This window comes from Ambystoma mexicanum, chromosome 5q, assembly GCF_040938575.1.
Source record: "Ambystoma mexicanum isolate Mex_15411 chromosome 5q, UKY_AmexF1_1, whole genome shotgun sequence".
Classification (NCBI taxonomy): Eukaryota; Metazoa; Chordata; class Amphibia; order Caudata; family Ambystomatidae; genus Ambystoma; species Ambystoma mexicanum.
In genome coordinates this window covers 306,191,670-306,206,731 of record NC_090933.1, presented here as the reverse complement: position 1 = coordinate 306,206,731, position 15,062 = coordinate 306,191,670, and the positions used below count along the sequence as shown (strand labels likewise).

The window sequence follows — 15,062 nt, the reverse complement described above, 5'->3', positions numbered from 1 at the left end:
AACGGTTTTTGCCCTGCGCTGCACAGATATTTGGAGTGTTTCTGTATGGCAAAATGAATGGGAGTAGGACGAAAACAGCATTTTTTTGTTTTCGCAATAACTTCCTAATTTTTTAACTAATCTTTCCCAACATGTCCAACCGTGGTGTGGGTGGTGGGGGTCACTGGGGGCTTCACAACCCTTTTGTTTGCAAAATACCAGCCAGATCTGTCATGCAAGTTAAAAGTTATTAGCAATTCAATGTTCAGGTTTCCTATGGAAATTGTTACTCACCTCAACTATAACAACCGCCACACTGTAATTCAGGGAAAAAAACGTTAGTTGAAGAGACATTAAGGTGTAACAATCTGATGCAACAAAAGCCTTGAAAGTCAGCAGGTGCTGAACCTGTTCCACCTTAGCTATGACGACCCCATTGCACACTGCCTGAGCAAACTGATGACATCACAAATGACAACGATGATGAAATAACATTTGACATCAATTATGGCATCAAGGGTTACATCACCTGTACAGCAGAGTAAGTGTGCATATGAAGAATATATATATATATATATATATATATATATATATATATATATATATATATATATATATATATATATATATATATATAATATTATTAAATCCTAAATGTACTTGCAATACTCATCTTCCCCTGACTAGCAAGCAATCATACTAAATGCCACATATTATAGTTTACAAATTGTACTCTTTCTTTTCCATGTTCGCCTTGCGTCTTGAAAAATAATATGCTATCTCCAAACCCCAAACCTTCACCAATCATCCTTCCTCACCCTGCCCACATGTTCCCTGCCCTCAAAATTCCCTAATTAACAACCTTTATATCATTTTAGGGCACTTTTTAATGTTGATTCAGAAATCGAATCGCAATTCAATTAATGGAAAGCTTTGAAAATTGAAAAAGCTTGGCAACAGCAATGCATCATGTGAGATATAACTGATGTTTTGGCTGCAGTGGTACCTCACTCTGTGCCAAATTCTTTTTAAAAACACTGGGCGGATTTGCATATTTTCTTTAAACGCTTCATACCCTACTTGTTTCTTATTTTCGGTAAATCCGTCCAGCAGATTAGGCAGTGCGTGTGGGCAAAATTTGGATATTTTCCATCTGGGAAAATGGATGGAAAAATGAAAAACACACTATTGATTTGAACCTTTATATCTTTTGAACAAGAACACGGATTTGTTATGTTGTTATGTTATAGTGCATTTGTATAGCACCTTATGTACTTTTGGAATAATCTAAAAGTGCTGTGGGATGAACGCCCTTGGGGACCGTGGTTTGTATCAGTTGAAAAAATAGTGAAGCATAAAGGGTGTTAGGCAGAATCATAGGCAGTACCCTTTGGGAACACCACACACAATTAAGACTACAAGTGAAAGTACAAATTCACCTTTGGTACAAGCCTGTTCTACACAGTAAAGTGGTAGCGATGGCTGAGCAGCCAGACTTATCTCAAGAGTAAAGTGAGCAGTATCAATAGTTACACAAAGGACAGCAATTACTATGGTTCAAATAAACACAGACTTAAGGTTTCTGAGTAAAAGAATATACACTTATTTACACATCAGTTATAAAACATTTCACTATTATCAAGCAGTTGAAAAATCACAATCGTAATACTCTACACCACACCCAATAGATTCTCGACAAGTTAAGCTCAAAATGAAGTGTGAGCAAAATGGCACTCCAGTCATTTAAAAGGGAGGGAAAGACAAAGGGCCTCATTACACGGTAGGCGGTGAGCCATGGCGCTATTAGCGCCATGGCTCATGCCGGTAAAATACCCGCACCGCCTTGCCGGAAAGGGGATTTACCGCCCCATTCCAAGGTTGGAGGGGCGGTAAATCCCCCTTCCGCCATTGCCCTTCCCCATTCCCATTTCTGCCCCATAGGGCTCTATGGGAATGGGGAAGGCGCTAATTACGGCACCGCAATTTTGCGGTGCCGTAATTAGCTCCGAGGTCCCTTAGCGGGTTGGATTTTAACGCCTGCAAAAAGCAGGCGTTAAATCCCCCAACCCGCAAAGGGACCTCGTAGTAAGGTGGTAGGGATTTACCGGTACCAGTATTTTACCGGTACTGGTAAATCCCTACCGCCATCCGTGTAATGAGGCCCAAAGTTAGACACATGTAGAACAGCACCAACAAGTAAGTAAGCAGGGCAATCTAGAAAAAGTAACTACAGTCAGGAAATCAAATCAAGAGGCCTGGGCGAAAGTCAATGGACCAAAGTCTTTGCAGAGGATCACACAGTTCAGAGTAGTTCATGGTTAAGTCTTTTCCAAGAGTTCATAACGAAGTTGGTCGGACGAAAGGTTACTTTAAAGAAAAAAGAAGGACAAGCCCTCGGATTGGCAAAAGATTTTAAACACTTTTACCATGGTCGGAAGAAATGAGCGACCAGGTTTGAACAGTACCTTAAATGGAGAAGAATGCTGTAGCTGAGGCAGACGTTCCTGGCAGGTCCTGCAGGCTCACGGTTCCTGAAGCGACTGTCGGACTGACACGAAGTAGGAAGACTGGAGGGTCCTGCACTGCCAAGGGAAGAAACCAGCAGCAGAGCAAAGCAATAAATAAAAGGTGTGCTCATTAAAACCCAAGCAGGGTCCGATCCTCCTGGCTATCCGGTTCACTGTAGCTGTGCACAGCAAATTCGACCAGAGGAGGGAGGTCTGGCTTGCAGTTTGGCGAACGAGTTGTTCCCACCAGCTCAAGGGGAGAAGATTCCTTGCAGATCTTCCCTGTCGTCGAAGTTTGGAGATTCGGAACCGCAGCGGGGCTTCACCGGGAGGTTCAGTCGTGGTAAAGGTCCTCTTCTATCAGCTTCTCTTTGGTTCTCTCGATCCAGTGGCAACTCTGCCTTCTCAATTCCAGTGACTTGCTTTTTATGCAGTTTTCCCCATTCACACAACCTGGCTGTCAATCACACAGCAGGGTGGCTGTCCTAATGGGACAGTCACTACAGCCATTCACACAGATTGTGACATGGGTCTCCAAGGAGACCCTGTGCAGGGAGTCACAAACACCTTCTTCACATCCTGTTCCCCTCAGACATTCAGGCACCTAAGGAGGGCGTCTGTGTAGAAGCCCGCCAAAGGACGGCGGACAAAGGAACCAATCTAGGTTTGGCGCGCTGAGTAAAACACGAGAAAGACTTTTACAAAAAGAAATGGCGAATAAACCCAGCCGGAACCAAACAAAGGTAAATATGGTCCAGCGGGTTTAATTTCGAGGCTACTAAGATAGCCTAAAACAATACCAAGCATATTTAAAATAACCGCTGTAGGAAAAATAGGGTAGATACCACTGACAGCAGACAAATCTTAATGAAAAGGGAACTAAATAATTTTCCATGAGAAACAGACAAAAAGGGATAGCTATTAACCCTTTCGAGAACTCTATGTAAGATTGCTTGTACTTGGTCTGTGGATTTAAAAAGACTAATAAAGTCATTGGCAACTTTACATGTTCTGGGAGACAGTAGTCAGTCCCAGAAAATGGAGTTTAAAGTGGGAAGTCTGAAAAAGACAATCTTTTGTCACTGCACTGAAGGTGCTGTGTAACACACAGTAAAAAGATGATGCCTAAGGAGTAGGTGAGGCTCCACAGTCTATGAACACAAAAATGTTAAACACACACAGCAAAACACATGGAAGAGTGGGACAAAAGGCTCACACTATTACCAGGTGAAAAAAATAAATCCTAGAAATACAGCAAAGCTGCTTAGGGACTCAGTAGGTAAGGGAAATTAGCCATTTTGAAGAATTCTCCCTAACAAAGGGCTTGGGTGCACTTGGTTTGTGTGTAGCCAGAGTGGTTTTCACAGGTTGGCTGCATTCTACTGCTAAGTATCGTGCGGGGGATGTGAGAGATCAGTGCAATGTGCACAGCATGGAGGGTGGTCTCCAAGTCAGCATTCTGGCTGCTGTGGGGAATGTGTTAGAGATTATGTGAACTGCTAAGCCGATTTTTTGGTGGGGTATAGCTGTGTTCTACCATGCTGTTGAGGTGTTCTGTAAGCGAATGGAGTTATATGTGCAGCTAGGCCGAATTGATCGAGGGGTATAGCTGTGTTCTATTGTTTATTGATGCTAATTGGAGAGTGAACATATTGGTAGGAATGCATGTCTGAGGATGTTGGGCGGTGGGTTGCCTCTTGCAGTGTATTCGAAGCTCAGCACGCTGGCCGTGTCTGATTTGGTGGTTTGTGGTAGTGGATTCCAGAGAGGTAGCCAGGTCGGTGGGGTAAGTAGTGTTGTCTCTGTCAGTCAGCCCTATTCCATACACTCTGGAGTCAGATTCGGAGGGCCAATTTTCTGGGTCTCTGGAGGAATTATAAGCTGGGTTACTGGGTACTTCTTGGGTTATTGTATGGTTCTCCAGAGAGCTTAGCCAAACATAGTTACTTCTACGTCCCTGGTGCACTGTTGTGTTTTTCTTTTCTCTAGGTAGGCTGGTGTTGCATCTATTGATCATAGAGTACAGACTATGCTCATAGGACTTTGGCCATTGGGGGATAGGTTAATGGCCTTGGGTGGACAAAACTTTCCATTCCTGGAGGGCCCGGGTCATAATTTAGGAATGACAAACACTGTGCTGACCCATGCTACAGCTCAAAAGTTATAAACCATAGAATCTTTGCTTCTCTTATTGATGACAGGTATCACCACAACTGCAGGGTGGCTATTTCCGCTCTGTGATACGCTATGCTAACTTATGATACATGGTACAGGGCTTTGTACCATCCTACTGATTGCTATTTAGTAGTGATATGGGTAGTGCTGCAGCGGTCAAACACAGTGTTGGAACAAACATGTATAGCAAGCAATGCAAACCAACATTCTGGTTTCCCCTTCCTTTACAACAGAGCCATATTGGATGTGTTCAAAGGTAGACTGTGCCATAAGCAACTACCTAGAATTATTGTGTTGTAGGTAGCACTGTCCATACTGACACAGATCAATAGTCTATTTTATTCAATGTTAGTTTACACAAGGGGTTTCAACTACCTTCTAGACAATTATCTTCTGCCAGAGGTCAAACTTTGAATTTATGAATAGAATTATCAGCATTATGGAATAGCCATTTCTCATTTACGAGTTCAAGTACAAAAAGGTCAAAAAAGGACATTTTCTTTAGAGGCTTGTATATTGCCACTCACCTTCTTTAATACAACTATCCCTTCTTGGGTCCTGTTATCAGTAACAATGTCAAAGACATTCAAGCCATCTCCTTTTTCAAAGACATATTTCATTTCTGCATTCACTCCGATATCACTGTCGTCGGCCATTATTGTGCCAACATGTGCACCAACAGGGGAAGATTCCAGGATAGAGAGATGATAGAGTTCTAACAGACGAGCACAGCATAGAAAATAAAAAAAAAAAACAGAAAAACAATTGAATTAATGATATCACACTCATCTTCTAATCATGTCTTCCTGAAATGCATACAACAATCACATTAAAGAACGTGTTTATGTAATTCAGACTGCACATTTAAGAAGCCTCCGCCTTACAGATAATTCTGACTACAAATCCCATGAACTCCCACCATTGACTTTTCAAACTAGGGTTGATGGGAATTGTTATCTAAAACATACAATTGCAAATTTTGCAAACCCCTGAAAAAAGCAAGGTTCTCAGTCTGAGAAGCCCACAATACATTAAGGGCCCAATTCTGAAGTGCATACACATGTAAGAAAGTGTTAATCCATGAAGGAGGAATACTTTACTTACCAACACCATATTCTGATGAAGAAAGTCTGTGACACAAGGACATGAAAGCTTCGGCTTTTGCATGTGCCTGATTTATGGCTTGACAACAGCCCTAGCAACCATCAGGAAGGCAGGGCAACCACATCAAGGGGATTCTCCTCCCAGTAGCACTGGTTTAGCAAGTCAAAATAAGAAGTAAATATAGGGAAGCTTTGAGGTGCCATTAAACTCCACTGCACATGTTTTCCCTTGTTAAACAATGCATTTCTTAGACTGCAGGACCACTTTTCTAGTTTAATGAAAGTTTAAGAACACTTTTTTTTAAACTAGAAATGTATCAGTCTATTATGAAATGCTGGCAATGTCACTGGAGCACATGTTTCCCCCACAATGCTTGATTTTAGCAGCTTTTGCTGCTGGAAAGCATGACATCTCCCCTCCATATTTTCACCCACGTCAGAATGAAGGTGCTGGAAACTGGAGGGGAGAATGTCATATGTCCACCCACTTTTTATCACAAGCTCAGAATCAAGCCCCTAATAGGTCAATGGGCCTCATTCCGAGTACGGCGCTAACCAATGGCGCTATTAACGCCTTGGTTGACGCCGTACCCGGACCGGCAGCGCCTTGGTGGATGGCAGAATCACCGCCCCATTCCAAGGTTGGCGGGGCGGTAATTCCCCATTCACCAAGGCTCTTCCCCATTCCCGAATTAGCCCCCATAGGGCTCAATGGGAATGGGGAAGATGCAAATAACGGTGACCGTTCATTACGGTCACCGTTATTGGCTTGGAGGCCCCTTTGCGCCCTCGACTTTAACACCTGCTCAAAGCAGGCGTTAAGGGCGAGGGCGCAGAGGGAACTCGGAGTATGGCGGTAAGGGAATACCGCCACCGGTCTCGTTACCGGTGGCCGCTATCCCTTACCTCCATACTCGGAATGAGGCCCAATGTCTTTATGTTTTTCTTTTCTTTTTCACATTTTCCAGTTCATAATGCTTGCCATGAAGCTAATATACATTTGATGCCGGTCAGCATTCTGTACAGGGAGGTGTGGATTTCACTGGGGTAGGCAATGTGTGTCTCTCCACAAACTATCAATTTCATGATCCCTCACAATTGACAATTGTTCCAAAGGTTGATGGGATTTTTAGTCCAAAACATCTTGAGAGCCAAATATTGCAGAACCATGTTATATTGTGACTGACCTTAAAGTTCACTGGAATGACTGATGTAAGAGTCATTTGATACAGACACATCTGGAGACTGGCTGACTAAGTATACATGGTTCAATGTTGCAAATATTTTAATGTTAAGGTGAATGTTGTGAAAAATGAAATGAAAACCAGGCCTAGTATGCACAAAGGGACATGGAAAGCAAAACATTGCGCACCAAAAGAAACACAAACAGGGGCGCGGTCACAGATAGCAGCAAAATCAAAGAAGAACAGAACACTGCAAAGCCCATCCCCCGACCCATGCCCAACAACTAGAGGGATCAAAGAAAAAATAAGACAGCCTAATCAACAGACAGATTTAGGGATAGCATCCACGTGCAACCTATGCATAAAGGAAAGTTCAGTCAGGTAAAGCATTGAAGCCTAAGCATCACCATAACCTGCTCACCCACCCAAGTAGGGCCACCTGGTCAAGCATAAATTCCTCAAATTATTATAACACCAGCTGCACACTCTTCCAGCAGCTGACCACAAAACGATCCACAGCCAACTACCACGACTAACCCGGAAGAGTAAACAGGAACACACTAGGTGCAGCCAATGCTCTGCCAGGCAAGCCAGCTTCCAGGCCCGGAGAGGAGGTGAGATTGGAAGACAAACCAGAACCATGAATGTTGGTAGATACCATTGAGCGGCAACCAAAGACTCACGCCAGAGGCATCGTCAAACCGACTGACATACTAACCCATGTCCACCCTTCTTGCTCCTCCAACATAACCACTGCCACCACACATGACTAGGGCTAGCCACACTACACATAAACTCACCAAGAATTAATCTAATGGTCGCACCCTACCAACTCTTTGCCACTCTGGAAACAACAATAGAGAGAACATGCCTGCAGATAGTCCATAAATTCATCAACACTGCACTAATGTGCACTAACACAAAATATTCAAAACCTGACAGCAATCAGGCACTCTGGACCCTTATGGATACACGTAACCAGGGTGCATGACTGTGATGCTGGAAATGCATTGGAGGGACAGGACCACCATGTCCTTGTCCTGTACTCCCTTATCATGTGTGTTCTGTCTTGTTTTATGAACAGGAGTCCATGTGTAACTCCTGGCAGTGCAGCTCTTCCTCTTTTTGGTTGTGGTAAACAGAGATCCTTGGGATACCCTTATGGCATCCATGGGTGGGGGTACAATACTGTACCCCTGGTGTATGTTATTGGGCACCTGTGTGTGGCCCACAGAGCTGGGTATGGGCTGGAGGCAGCTGCATGCTGAATTTGACAGGCGTTCTGAGGATCCTCCATTTTGGGATACCCAGGCCCTGCCATAGGAATCAGTTGATTTCTGATAGAAGGCCAGATGGCCCCTGTGACCGCTTGGTTTTATTACCTGTTACCTTATTTTCCCAAAGTCCTGGGAATTCCTGACCCTGCCCCCTCCCCTGACTGGCTGTTCAGTGGAAGAACCATATATGGTATTGAGAGGAGGTCCAGGCCAGACTGGCTAGAGCCTTCCCAGTGACTGTATGTTTTGGGTTCACCCTTCGGGTGGGACCTGTGTGAATAGAGTGTTTGACTAATATGCATTCTATGTTATGGGTGCCTGGTTTCTGTGTGAGTGACACAACAAATGAGACATCCCTGTCTGAAACTGTATTAATGCAGTGTTGTGTGCTGAAAGGCTGGGGGCTTGTCCCAATCCACATGCCTTGTTATGGGTATCTGGGGGAAGTGAATAGCCTGAATGCCTGCGAGCCTGATTGGCTACCTGCTTGCATGACTGCCCTTCTGTCTGATTGGCTGACTGAGCTTGTATCAGAAGAGTGAAAGAGGGACAGATGTGTATATCTGGGGACATCTCACCTCCTAATTTGTTCAGAAGCTGAAGTTGAAACTTGAAGCTGCTTATCCCTGAACCCTAGCTGGAAGAAGAAGATTTGCTGCTGCTTTTGGTCCACAAAATCTAAAATCTGTCAAGTCTGTCAAGGACTGATCCAAGAGAGGCCCTGGCTAGGAGACCTTTCCCCAAGCTACAAGGGAACATTGTGCAGAAGCTGATCTTCATCGAGGCACCCTGGAAGATACCCCCGAACGACTGTTGACCAGAGACGGGGTCTGCTGAGAAATCTTGAAGTAAAGCACCAGGACATCGAGGTAATCGAAGTCCATCATTGTCGAACAGGGTTCAGAGGATTTCCGGAACTGCTGGAAGCCCGTTGAGTCGTGTTGCCCAGAAGCAGAAACAGCTTGATGACATGCTGCTTGACGACCGGATCCGCACTGCTCCCTCTTTTCCCTAAGAACATAAGAACATTTTGAACAAAGGGCTCCCTTGCCATCACTGTCGACTGTTCTGTGCCACCAGAGAAAGTCAAGGTCTTCGATGACTGAGGAAAGTCCACCGGTGGGTTTCCCACCACCCAAAGTCCACAAAGGCGCTGATAAGTGAAGATCCAAAATCCAGCCGTGGTCGAGTACCGACCGTCGACACCTATGCAACACCTGACATCCCCTGCCAGGCTTATGTTCTTCACCTAGTCTTCTTTGCGGCCCAAACTATTTGCATCGAGCTGCACCACAAGCCTCATCTTTGCAGGACATCCACGATGGAACATTGACGAGCACCGCAAAGGTCAAAGCTGCTTTCTCAATGCCAGGGTTCACATTTCTTTGAGGAATCTAGATGCCCTGTGGCTCCTGTTTTAAAGTGAGTGCACTCTTGATGGATCGGTCAATTAACCATCGAAGAAACTCTTCTAACTCAAGTACATTGGGATAGTTGAAAATTTTGACCAGGAAACAAGACTGCTTAAACATTAATGGTCTGGGTGTGTCAATATTCTTTATTACAGGTTGCCCAGGTGGGGGGGATCCAAACACAGAACTGTGTCTCAGTAGTTAAAGTACCATTCAGCCATTGTTTAACCCACCTTTCCTTCCTTCCTATGATCTATGCTGATACACATTGTTATATGATTTGTATACCTTCATAACTGTCAGCAGTTGATGCATTTTAAAAGAGTCAATAGCTAGGTGTGGTACTACATGGACATGGTAGATATTTGCCATATTAGAATTGTCAGAGTACAACCTGTGTTATTAATTGATGTATATATCTTGAACCTTATTTATATATAAATAACTGTGTAACACATAACATAGTGTGTGGACATTCCTTTGTGGGTGCTTGGGGACTACACTGTTCTTAAGAACCAGCCCGCATCACCTCCTGAGAGCTTAAGCCTTGGTTGTTCATCCATTGTTACCACAATAAAGAACCTTGGCTGTAGTGCTCTGTGCTTCTTCTCGGCCATATAGAGGGCAGGAGTACAGATAACCCCCCTCCAGTCTTTACAACAACCACAAACCCCATTCTAACATCACACTGTTAGGCAGAATGATATGCAGTACCCTTTGGGAACACCACAAACAATTAGGACTACAGGTGACAGTACAAAATCAACGTTGGTACACGCCTGTACTACACAGTAAAGTGGTAGCGATGGCTGAGCAACCAGACTTATTTCAAGACTAAAGTGAGCAGTGTCAATAGTTATACAAAGGACAGCAATTACTATGATTCAAACAAACACTGACTCAAGGTTTCTGAGTAAAAGAATATACATTTATTTACACATCAGTTATAAAACATTTAACTATTTTCAAGCAGTTGAAAAATCACAGTCTTAATACACTACACCACACCCAATAGATTCTGGACAAGTTAAGCTCAAAATGAATTTTGAGCAAAATGGCACTCCAGTGATTTAAAGGGAGGGAAAGACAAAGTTAGACCGAAATTCAGCAGTAACAAGTAAGTAAGCAGGGCAATCTAGAAAAAGAAACTAAACTACAGTGAAGAAATCAAATCTGGAGGCCAGTGCCAAAGTCAATGGACCAAAGTCTTTGCAAAGGATCACACAGTTCAGGGTAGTTCGCAGTTAAGTCTTTGCCAAGAGTTCAGAACGAAGTTGGTCAGATGAAAAGTTACTTTAAAGAATAGAGAAGGACAAGCCCTCAGATAGGTGAAAGATTTCACGCACATTCATCGCAGCTGGATGAAACGAACAACCGGGTTAGCACAGTACGTTTAGAGCAAAAGAATGCAGTAGCTGAGGCAGACGTTCCTGGCAGGTCCTGCAGGCTCACGGTTCATGAAGCGACTGTCAGACTGACAAGAAGGTGGAAGACTGGAGGGTCCTGCACTGCCCAGGGAACAAACCAGCAGCGGAGCAAAGTGACAAATATAAGGTACGCTCCTTAAAACTCAAGCAGGGTCCGACCTTCCTGGCTATCCGGTTCACTGTAGCTGTGCACAGCAAATTCGACCAGAGGAGGGAGGCCTGGCTTGCATTTTGGTGAACTTGTTGTTCCCATCAGCACAGGGGGAGAAGATTCCTTGCAGAACTTCCCTGTCGTCGAAGTTTGGAGATTCGGACCCGTAGCAGGGCTTCACCGGGAGGTTCAGTCATGGTAGAGGTCCTCTTCTGTCAGCTTCTCTTCGGTTCTCTCAATCCAGTGGTGACTCTGCCTTCTCAGTCTCAGAGACATGCTTTTTATGCAGTTTTCCCCCATTCACCCAGCCTGGCTGTCAGTCTCACAGCAGGGTGGCTGTCCTGCTGGGACAGTCACCACAGCCAATCATACCAGAGGGCGACATGGGTCTGCAAGGAGACCCTGTGCAGGGAGTCACAAACCACTCCCTCACATCCTGTCCCCCTCAGACCTACAGGCGCCTAAGGAGGGCTTCTTTGCATAAACCCACAAAAGGCCAGTGAACAAAGGAACCAAACCTGGTTTGGCTTGCAGAGTAAAACACGAGAAAGACTTTTACAAAAAGAAATGGTGAATAAACCCAGCCGGAACCGTATAAAAGTAAATATGGTCCAGTGGGTTTAAGTTCGAGGCTACAAAGATAGTCTAAAACAATACCAAGGCTATCTAAGGTAGCCGCAGTAGGAAAAATAGGTTAGTTACCACTGCCAACAGCCAAATCTTAATGAAAAGGGAACAAAACAATGTTCCATGAGAAACAGACAAAAAGGAATAACTAGTAACCCTTTCCAGTACTCTATGTAAGATAGTTTGTACTGGGTCTGTGGATTTAAACAGACTAAGGGGGTCATTACAAGTTGGGCGGTAAGGGATACCGGGCACCGGTAAGGAGACCGGTTCCGGTAATCCCTTACTGCCCAATTCCGAGGTCCCTTAGTGGGCCCCGTAAAAGACGTATGGTCTGACCACACATTCTTTACGGGTCCTGCAAAGGGACCAGAGCGCTAATAACGGGCCTGCTATTCGCGAGCCCGTTATTAGCGCCCTCCTCATTCCCATTGAGCCCTTTGGGGGCTCAAATGGGAATGGGGAATGGTTGGTTCAATGGAGACTTACTGGTCCCTCCAGGGTCGGAATGCACCGGTAAGTCCCCATTGAATAAGACAGGTGCCGGACCCGGTATTGGAGGCAGCCATGGTGCAAATAGTGCCATGGCTACCTCCAATCTAGGAAAGAGGCCCTAATAGAGTCAATGGCAACTTTACATGCTCGGGGAGACAGTAGTCAGTCCCAAAAAAAGGAGGCTGAGTTGGGAAGTCAAAAAGACAACCCTGTGTCACTGCACTGAAGGTGCTGTGTAACACACAGTAAAAAGATGATGCCTATGGAGTAGGTAAGGCTCCACAGTCTATGAACACAAACATGTTAAACACACACAGCAAAACACATGTAAGAGTGGGAAAAAAGGCTCACACTCTTACCAGGTGAAAAAAAAAATCCTAGAAATCCAGCAAAGCTGCTGAGGGACTCAGTAGGTAAGGGAAATTAGCCATTTTGGAAAATTCTCCCTAACACACACCACATACACACCCAACAAAACCACTAGCACACATTTGAGGCACTGAGTCTGACCAATACGGTTACAACACACAGGGGCTCCTGAACCAACTTCCACATGCAAGACAATGCTCCCAGAGGCCAGTTCCTCCTTGTTCTGAACCTACCCTATCATCCTATCTCCACTAACACACCCATCCCTCTTCTCTTCCAGAGCCATGTGAGCGCCTGGAGACTGCCCTTGTGTGGTAGTGGTACTTGGTATCAAGCAACATAACATAACATAACATTATGCAATCAGTGATTCTATCATATAACCCTTTTTTTCACAGACAGAAAGCTGGTGACATCTCATTCTCATGCTCCTAAATGCTATTTGATTTTATGCAAAACAGGATGGATCCTGCACTGATGTGATTTGGCCCTTTGCCATTTGTCATAGGGCATGTTGTAAGGGTATTGTGTTAGGGTACTAGTCTACTTATCTTGGAATGATAACCTTCTATCAAAAAGTAATGCGTATGGTTATTCTAGGTTTTTATAACATGCTTTATTAATTAAGATAAGTAGAATTTTCTTTTTATGAGTAAAATATATATTGGAAGTTATTGGACATTAACGAAAAGAGCTGTTTACAAAGTTAGTGCGATTACATTATATACTTGTTTATTTTGTTAATAGTTGTGTTTGAAAAAAAAAGAAAGCACACAGATATATATATATATATATATATATATATATATATATATATATATATATATATATATATATATATATTCCTGTTCTCACGAGGTTGTCAGCAACAGCTGGGGTTTTGTAGCAAATGTCCACACAATAACACAATGCTCACACACGTGGGACAAGATAGAGACATATGGTGAAACAGAGGAGAGAGTGATTGTGTGTGTGTGTGTGTGTGTGTCAGAGAGAGAGAGAGAGAGAGAGAGAGAGAGAATTCGGAGAGGGTTGAGCGACCCATAGATCAGTGCATGTTGTGCCCAGTATAGCTAGTATGTATATTTCTCCAACCAAAGTGCTATCAAAGGATACTTTAAAACATGGATGCTAAGGTTGGCTTTCAAGGACCTCTGTGGATGTCCCATGCTTTTCGACGCTATTGCAATTGTCCCTGTATCTATTCAGGTCTGGAATAAAGCTGTCCATTTAGTGCAGTGCAATTTATATTACAAAAATATCAATCATATATAGTAAATTAAGTTGTCCCTCTCTCACAAAACACTTAAGTTTGCTAATGTTGGCATTCTAACATGCCTTGTTCGGGTTAAAAGTGTTTTAGTTTGTCATACAAGCTTCAAATAATCCATAATTGATACATTATGTATTAAGAAGATTTCACAGACAGAGAATGTTAGGAATATATTGCTCACATGTTTATCTGCTTTTAAGAAATGTATGCATATAATGATTACAGTACTTAATTAGGCTGTTGTCATTCCTCAACTGAGATGTAATCTATGTGGCAATGGGTGCTTTATCTCGTCATCAGGGAAAGGGCAGGGGCTTGGGGCATTCCTATATGTGAGACCACTTTCTTAAAAGGCATGTCTTTAAGTAGAATACATCCACCTGTTTCCTGAAAGTGATATGGTTGTGTACCTTTGCAATTTGATTGTTGTTATTCTATTCGTAGCCTTTAAACACATGTGGTGATTGGAAAGTTCTGAAAGGCCTGACCACACAAGTCTTCAGTTCTCCAGAATCATTGTGAATAGCACAAATGAACGTGTCTCGTATGCACTACTCCGATCAAAGCATATCTATGCTGCCAAGGTTTGGAGCTTCTGCAGATGTGCGAGAACAATCTAAATTGCCCTGAGCCAATACTTCATAAACAATAATCTAGCCTCAACATTAACAGTTGCCATCCATGAATTTCACTGAAGCATTAGTCCTGGCACGATAATTAGGATTCGCAATGATTTACTTACAAAGCGAAACCTAATCACAAATCCACAGAGGTGGCTTGTATAATTGCCAACCTACATACATTGCATACATGCATACATTTAAAATTGACCACCAGTAATCTAATTGATATCAGTCACGTAGAATTTGTTCCATCGCCTGCATGCTGGGTTTTGACACTTTTTCTGCATAGGTTTGGACCAGGAATCATTGTATGCTTTGTATGAGGGATTAATAGCGATATATACAAAATAACATTACAAATGTATATACCGTGAGGAAATAGAATACCTGGCTTTAACAATGGCAATCTATTCATTTATATCAGTTGAACTGTCAGCAATGTAACTAAAACCCATTACGT

At 43.4% G+C, this 15,062-nt stretch overlaps 1 protein-coding gene across 1 annotated transcript in view; it reads right to left on the bottom strand.

Annotated features, from left to right (window-relative positions):
- Positions 1-15,062, bottom strand: part of LOC138497369 (cadherin-7-like) — a 1,579,032-nt gene that overhangs the window by 637,434 nt on the left and 926,536 nt on the right. Inside the window, exon 6 of the mRNA XM_069620790.1 lies at positions 5,189-5,376. Within this exon, the coding sequence (XP_069476891.1) occupies positions 5,189-5,376 (188 nt within the window). The remainder of the gene's footprint in view (positions 1-5,188; positions 5,377-15,062) is intronic.